The 8,070-nt window shown below is 39.0% G+C and overlaps 1 protein-coding gene across 1 annotated transcript; it reads right to left on the bottom strand.

Annotated features, from left to right (window-relative positions):
- Window positions 1–843: 843 nt before the first annotated feature.
- On the bottom strand, window positions 844–5,535 carry LOC149104001 (uncharacterized). Its single transcript, XM_089274427.1, has 3 exons — window positions 5,435–5,535; window positions 1,821–2,912; window positions 844–1,379 (listed from the first exon to the last, which is right to left on the bottom strand). The coding sequence occupies exons 1-3, from the start codon at window positions 5,533–5,535 to the stop codon at window positions 1,277–1,279; spliced, it is 1,296 nt and encodes a 431-aa protein (XP_089130553.1). The 3' UTR covers window positions 844–1,276.
- Between the last annotated feature and the right edge of the window lie 2,535 nt (window positions 5,536–8,070).

The raw sequence follows: 8,070 nt of genomic DNA, 5'->3' as shown, positions 1-8,070 counted from the left end.
TGAGGCTTAGCTTGGGCAATGTTGGAGTTTTCGTACGTGGTGAAACAATGCAATAAATATTCAAGAGGCTATTAGTTTAGACAATATAATTGACGAGACAATCAGTAATCCTCTTGAAAGACAATCTTTCTTTCAATCGGCCCTTGCGCATTCACATGGTCTTGTTATACGGTCTTAGGGAGCGAGTTTCGACCAACTTAAAGTGAAGCCTGACCCAGTCGACTGTTAAACGGATCAGCTAGTACCATCAACTAGGCAAAACTTGTGTTTCCTTGTCACAGAGGTCAAACTTTCGTTTTCTTGGTTCTAAGAGCTAAATACATGTTTCTTTAGAACACTCTTGTCAGGATTTTAATTTATCTCAGCCAACAAATAAGTTGTTTTCCTAAGCCATTAAGTGCCTTGACTTCTTGGTTAGCAGTTGGTTGCCCGCAGAAGGTTAAAATGTGCTGTAAACGTCAGCCGAAGTTTATTATATATAAGGAGATTTTGTGCAGGAGAGAGGACCTTTAAGGTTAATCTTTATCTATCGCATTTCAGACGGCAATAGCGAAATCAGTTTTAACTTGGCGTAACGCGTAACATTCAACTTGTGGCAAAGGTTCCCGCATCAGAACTGATACGAAGAAAAGGTTGTGCGTGTCAAATGGCAACCACGTGGTCATAGGAATTCCCTCGTAAAATTTAATTAACGCAAGCCGCCTTGATATGGTTGGACGCGTGAGACAGGAACCAAGTCTTGATTTGGTCAAGCGGGAGAAATGATACCAGTGCAAGACTTGGCTAAGACTTAATCGTAATATAACTTTTAAATCGGCTTTGCATCTAAAAGACTTACAAAGCCGGAGGCGGTACAACGGATTAGCTATGATTTCCTTTATTAATTTGTTCACGCAGTGTTTCACAGTGATTCAACTGACCACTCGCTATTGTAGTTATAAAGTTCATACGAGTTTTACATCCATACGAGCTTCACAAAAATAACCCTAAGAGAGTAAAGCAAATTTCACCTGTCCTTCTTCATGTTAACACGGATATACATGGCACAGTCGGTGTTGTGCAAGTGTGAGAATAAAACGCTTTCGTTTGTCCCAGAGCCTTCGCTACTATTAATGAAAATCACAAGATGCTGATCCGAGAAACCGAGGGCTTACAAAAACCGACAGGTCTGAAACGAAACTATTATTTTGTGTGCTAAATTAATGGTGACTCAAAAAACGTGAAATTGCTTTATAACACCCATCTGGAAAAAAAAAAAACCGGCTGAAGACAGGCGTCAGTCTTCTGCCATGTTTCTCTTCCTCATCATCCGTTTCTCCTTGGCGATCACAGCCTCGACTTCGCGTTCAAACTGGATCCTTTCTAATAAGGAAAGGGACCTGTAGCATGAGCAAAAAATAAATTACTGCGGTGTCGAGTTTCAAGGACAAATGAAAAACACTAATCCAGTTTAAATGTGTCAATACTTAGTAATCATGCCGGCTCAACTTTCGTGTCATATTATTTTGTTTAATAATTAGGTTTTAGGACTTGGATTGGAAAAATGTTAAAACAAAAAAGCCCTACGTTGCTCATGTCACACGACTATAAAACATTTTTTCAAAATCTCCCAAACTTATGTTTTTTCATTAAGCTATTTAAACACACGCGCATTTTACTGTTTTCCGTATGTAGAGTTAACCCCAGAGCTCCATCCTTTGTGTTCCTAGCATGATTGAGAGAAATTGATAATTTAAGTAGTACTCCAGCATTCTATAAAATTTTTATACTTGAAGTTACAAAAGATTTACAGCATCGTGAAAAAATCAGCGAAATCTCACCTCTTGTGTTTTGCCACCATCGGCTTTAGGGCGTCGGCAGCCTTCACCCATTCGACAACTGTTTCGCCCAGCTGTTTTTTCCAGTAAGTTGCTACAGCCTTGGCGTGTTTCGGAGCGTAGTTCTTTTCATATCCTTCTTTGGTATAAGCACAGGAATCATAAGACCCATAAGTAATTCCCACGCAATAGTTTTTGGTCTTGTCAGTTGGGGATCCAGTCTTGTCAACTGCGTTGAATTTGCTCGCTCCTATTGATAAAGTGCAGACACACATCGAGAAGCCTTGAGGCATAGGTGCACACTTAGGGTTGCCTGTGGGCGGCATGATGTGAGACGAAACTTGAAGACGGAGAATCTTCTTCACAGAATCCACGGCATGTGCCTTGAATTCAGCTACTTTTGTAATTAAGGCTTGTGCGTGTGCTGCTGCCTGGCTGTTCTTACCTCTTTTCTTGGCTACATGAATCTGGTCCAATACTGTGTCCACAAAGAGTTGTCCGTACATGCGGAACAGAGGCAAGGTCTGTTCATAGGAGCTGGCCTTTTCGTCTTCTGGCAGGAAGAAGTGGTACTGCTCAACCATCATAGCTCGCAGATTCTCCAGGCAAGTTGACATATCATCTGCATCATCCTTGTAAATGTCTTTACAGTGTTTAGCATAGCCCAGCATTCCACCCTTGCTTGTTCCAAACACATTCTTGATTTGGTCTAATTTCAATTCCTCGATCTCCTGGTCCATATACTCTTTGAGCTGATCGATCTCTTCCTTCAAGGACTCGTAAACTTCCTTCACATCCACTTCCCCTTCAAAAATACTAACGAGTTGCTCAAACATCGTGCTCAGCATCGCTCCAACAACTGGTATTTGATCTATTGCAAGACCAACCATAGCTAGGGCAAACTCTTCGGTTTCTGAGGCTGCGTTTTTTATCGCCTCTGCTAGTTCGGTTGGTTTTCTGGCAATAACTTCTTCTATGGGTCCAGCATATTCCATGTTAAGGCAGATAACTTTGTTCTCAGCATCGGTCAGTGGAATTAACCCGTACACAATAAAGAGGAAGGCACATAGCCATATGGTTTGAGGTGAAGTCATTCTGGATAAAATGAAAAGAAATGATGTTATGAGTTAACTTTAGGATAAGAGGTCCAGAACATTTTAGCTTATGTATTTATTTTTTCATTTGTCTGTCTTTTCTTTTTTATTTTGCCATCCAAACGCTTAAATGCAATTTTGCGAAGGGGGTTTGATATGTACTGACCAAAACAAATATAATTTGCAAAAAGTTGATTTATTTAGTACTTCTAAGTACTAAATAAGTGTGCCTTGAATATATAAAAAGTTCCATTTGTAAGTACCTCTGTTAATCGGCTAAAACAAAGAGATAACTTCAATGGAAGAAACTAAGACTAGAACAATATAGCCAGAACAACACTCAAGAATAATTTGTCTAGAGGCAGTCAGATCGACCTTTTAATTAAAGCAGAAATACAACAGTTTGGATGGCCTGATTAAAAAGCGACGCTAACAAAACGATTGGCATTAAAAAAATCGTTTCCTTTACCTATTACAGAATTTGGTGAGAGAATGTTCTCAAATGTGTTTCCAGACGAGAGTTGAACTGGTTTGGTTGCCAAGCAGCTGTATACACGAAATAACTGGCTCGACAGTAATTGGCGAGTTCAACGCTATCAATTATTAGTGCGGTAAACGAAATTCAATTTAGAGCAGACTATTAAAAATAACTGCATTTAGTTCATGGGTATTGTTCACAGGGAAACCTGAACGCAGGGCTTAGAGATCTGCCATCAGAGAATAATAGTTAATTTAATGCCAGTCAAGAAACTCACCTCGTTTGTCGCCTACCAAACTTATTATGTCAACTCAGAGGATACACCAACATTCCAATTTTGCTCGCTTGCCGAAGGCGGCCTAGTATGCCATATGGTAGCTTTCCAACCGTTGCTGAAATCTGAAATATGGGCGACTAATCGGCTAAGAGATGCGGTTTGACGAAAAGGCGCTTTTGCGAAAACCTAACTGGAAAACTAGCAAAGCCTTTGGTTCTATTCCGTTTCTAAATAATAACTTACTGTACTTTTTTTTGCCCCCCTGCAAGATGTCCAAGATCATTCTTACGCTGGAGCAGTAACGGTAGTTATCACACTTGCGTTCCAAAGCAAAGTTGCGATTTAACAAGCGACAGATATAATGTCCGTCTGACTGTCAAGTTTAATAGTGGGCAAGTACGCTTTAGAAGACCTAGCAACTTATTAGCTTTCGACACAATGTTCAGGACGTTCGCGCTAATTGTTTCTGCGCATTCTTACTGTGCACACAAATTCACACGCCACGTCCTGCATCGATGAACGCGCTAAGTAATAAAATGAACAATGATAGGGCAGATGGCCATTGCTACATATTTGCCTGGAATTAACTATCTTTGACGTTTGGTGACCTATTTTTCTTCTGATGGATCATTTTCTCTACCGATTTTCTACCTTAAGCGAAAAAATGAAGAAAATCTATCGATTAGAAATTTGAATTTTTTGCAAAATGCGCCATCGAATTCCGTTATTTTTAGCTCTCTGCTTATCTTTACGGCGGTTTCAAATGCCTCTTGAAGGCTTAGGTTTTGTGAAAACGTTGGCAACAAAATGTGTTTGCTACGAAGTGTGACTAAGATCGATACTTTTAACTATAAACCCCTGTAGACCATGCTGAATTTCGTGTGCCAATTTTTCAAAATCAGGGTAGCTTTCCACACGCTTTATCTCCGAAACGAAGTCGGTGATACCCAATTTGTTTTTGCATTTCTGACACAAGTAACTTATTATCTGATTGCAGTAAAAATGGAAAAAAACCTATCTGCTGGAAAATTTTAGCGCGAAAGTCCTTAAGGTAAATGTGGAGAACAAAAACACATTACGCAAGAATATATTGCTGAAAATACATTACTGGAAATACATTACAGAAATACAAGTGTGACAAGGCCACAACAATAGCCACAACAATCAGACTCGAGAATAATTTCGCCAACGACAGTGTTATTCATTGTTTTTAAAAGCAGATGTAAAGCAGTTTAGATGGTCTGAGTAAAAAGCGACGTCAACAACAGTGACTGGCATTAAAAAACTGACCATTGCTTTTACTAGTCAATGAAGTCGATAAGAAAAGACGCGAAAATGAGTTTCCAGACGAGTTCAACTGTTCTGTTGCCTCGTCTGTCTGGTTTGTAATAATGACGAGGGCAATGCTAGACTCAATTTTCATCTTATTCTACAATGTATACAATTTGCATTAGCAGTCTAAACGAAATTTTGGATCAACTAAAAATTAAAGAAGACCCGGTAAACTTCGTGAGAGCGATAATACAAAAAAGGAATGGTTTACTTTGTGGTTTTCGGGGGAAAGTTCAAATTTGCGAGGAATCACTGCTATCACCGAACAATTCACATGAATTTTCAGTTGGAGCGTTTCTTGAAAAACGACCCCGAGGAACAGCTAAGCAAAAAGTCAAAAACATATCATTTACAAGTGGCACCAAAGAAACGATCTGTGTGTCATGTTTTAAAGAAGAAGAAGAAATTGAAAAGAGTTAGAGTAAAAATCCCTTACCTCTGTTCAGCTGTGTAGTTGTTAACCTGATACCCGAACGCTCGCAGTGGAACACGATTATAATACTTCGAAAAGAGCGCGCTTTGTTGAAGTAGGCTCATTGTGAGTATGCCTTTTCAAAAGACTTTATTCCCATTGGTTGGTTTTTTATTGACGTAGTACTGTTGTTTGGTTTTCCAAAGCAAAATCTTATTATCCATAGGATGAAAACAATAACGAATAGAAAGAAGTCAGTGAGTTTGTAGCGAATAGAATTTTCTTTGCGTTTGGGTTTCACGTTTCTCCGTGACCCCTGGGGATTATGTAACCTATTCCTTAGTACTTAAGCGATCATCATTATGCATAGTTTTGTACTGATTTTCGCCAGTGCTTGTTAGCGGCTGGGAGATAAGTTTTGCTGCTTTCTACCGCGTTTTTCTCGGCTGCATCTCACTGTTGTGAGCTATGAAGAATTATTCCAGAATGAATGATCATACAGGCTAACCGAGTAGCGGAATTGCACAATCGCCCGGGGAAGTCTAATTTTGGTCTAGACGCCCGAGGCGATGATGCGATGGCGTGACCGCCGTCGGGAGACTAGTGATTTCCCGGCTGTAAAATTTTGCCGCCAGAACGTGTCTATGACCCTTGTCTATTTCCGGTAATTAGCAAAAAAGAATTTAAAAAAATGAATGTCCAACTTGCAGTTTACTTTTATTAAAAATATATACACATCTATTGATTTTTTTTTTATTATGAAAATTCTGACCGATTTCCGTAAAACGGTGGAAACCGGCATGGATCCGCGCCTGCTTGTTTACAGTCTATCGAACTTTATCTCTAGCAACCTTTGTTAACCTTTCCTTTGTGTACTTTTACAGTGAAAAAGCTGGTTCACCGCGTCAAATGGACAGGATAAACCTTCAGATACGGAAGGTACAGGAAACCTGGAAAATAACAGTTTAATAAGATAGAAAAACACCAATGACATAATGATAAACCATAAAGGAACAAGAATGGCTAAGGATAGAGAAGATTAACGCGGATTAGAAACGACGAATTTGAAAAATTGAGGCTAAACTTTTCAATATGCGCAAACCGTGACTGAGCTCCTTTAAATAAACTTAAATTTGGCTATTTCCGTAAAAAAATCACGAGAAATTATGAGAACTAAAGAAAATGTTAAAAAGAAACCAAACAAATGGCAAGATATCAATTCTACAAAGAAACTGAATTCTAGATATAGAAGCGCTAAATTAAAATACCGTAGTGCAGCACGTTCTTTCCAGCGAACTTCGTCCGCAGGAATTTTTACGGTCAAAATTAAAAATGTTGGTTGTATCGACGGTTAGATCTTCATGCGATTGCGTAAGCTTATTCATTGTCAGAGAAAAGTCTTTCTTCCAAAGATATTTTCCAAAGACATGAAAAAGAGGTAGGAAAACTGAGTATGCGTCATAATTTGCGCGCGCATAAATTTCGTCATTATTAAAGTTGAATTATGACGCTACTGTAATTACTTAGCTGGACCAAAAGTACGTTTTACGACGCTTCACTGCGGTGTTCTTGTCTGTCAGATTTTCGACAGTTAGAGGCCAATTTCGATTTATTAAATGTCTTACTTGACTCCGAGGCTTAGGGGAATAAAACAAAAGAGACCGCCTCGGGTCTAAGGGATGAATAATTAACTTCTTTTTTTATTATTCCGTTAAGCCTCGCGGAGCCAAGTTAGAATTTTAATATATCAAAATTGGCCTATTGACTACAAACATAGTATATTCGGATCAAAATTCCTTTCAGGTGCGTGTTTTTCTACCAAGTTGCTCATTTTTCACAATTCAAAGTACACAATCTTAACGTGGGATGCATTTCTTTTGTTCAAAGCATATTTCTCGTGGCTGCTGTAATGAATTTTAATGTGGGTATATATAAAGAAGTGTAGAATGACACACCCATTTTAGCGTCAGTCGCCGTTGCACTGAAGGCAAGGGCGAAGACATCTTAGTCGCTGTGCTCCCTTCAGGCAAGTCCATATTTTCTTTATTTATCGCCGTTGAATTGAAGGCAAGGGCGAAGACATCTTAGTCGATGTGCTTCCTCCAGGTAAGCCCACATTTTCTCTAGCTAGTTACGTGTCTTAGCTGTTTCCCTTGTCTTTCAATTTGATCATTTAATGGTATAATAAAACTTTCCTCAATGCCGCGAAAGCTTCCAGGTGCATGTGTTTTTCCTTGACACCGAAGACTGTATTTAGGCGAAGTTGAAAAACCGAATAGCAAACATTTCTCTTGTGAGTAACTGAATGATTATTTTTAATAAAATGTTTGTCTACAGCTTGATAATCTGCTTGGTTTGCCGTTTGACTTTGTCACTCGCAATTTGTTTCGTCACCTCGGAGCGCTACCATGTACACTCTTTTTAACTGTTATAAAAACAGAAAATTCCAACCGCCTTTGCCTTTGCTCTGATACGAAGAGAACAGTTATGTAGTTATATCAAAATCTATAACTAATCTTCAGTTCTTTCCCATTGCAGTGGCCGACTTTGTTGGTAGTCTTTTAAAAGTGTTATACCACATTTTGAGGGAGTTTTGTTAAGTGCAAGGCCGATAGACGTCCGTTAACTGATACTAATACTCAATCAAGTCAGTTTTGCTT

This window comes from Orbicella faveolata, unplaced genomic scaffold (genome assembly GCF_042242905.1).
Source record: "Orbicella faveolata isolate gen_17 unplaced genomic scaffold, um_ofav_v1 contig_35, whole genome shotgun sequence".
Classification (NCBI taxonomy): Eukaryota; Metazoa; Cnidaria; class Anthozoa; order Scleractinia; family Merulinidae; genus Orbicella; species Orbicella faveolata.
This window is presented reverse-complemented; position numbering and strand designations above follow the sequence as displayed.

What these genes read in the sequence shown, in the direction of transcription:
- LOC149104001 (XM_089274427.1), bottom strand. Translation starts at nt 5,535, where the DNA reads ATGAGCCTACTTCAACAAAGCGCGCTCTTTTCGAAGTATTATAATCGT. An exon ending in AACTACACAGCTGAACAGAG is followed by an intron (nt 2,913 to 5,434) that starts GTAAGGGATTTT and finishes CATTTTATCCAG; the next exon opens with AATGACTTCACCTCAAACCA. An exon ending in ATGGTGGCAAAACACAAGAG is followed by an intron (nt 1,380 to 1,820) that starts GTGAGATTTCGC and finishes CTCATGCTACAG; the next exon opens with GTCCCTTTCCTTATTAGAAA.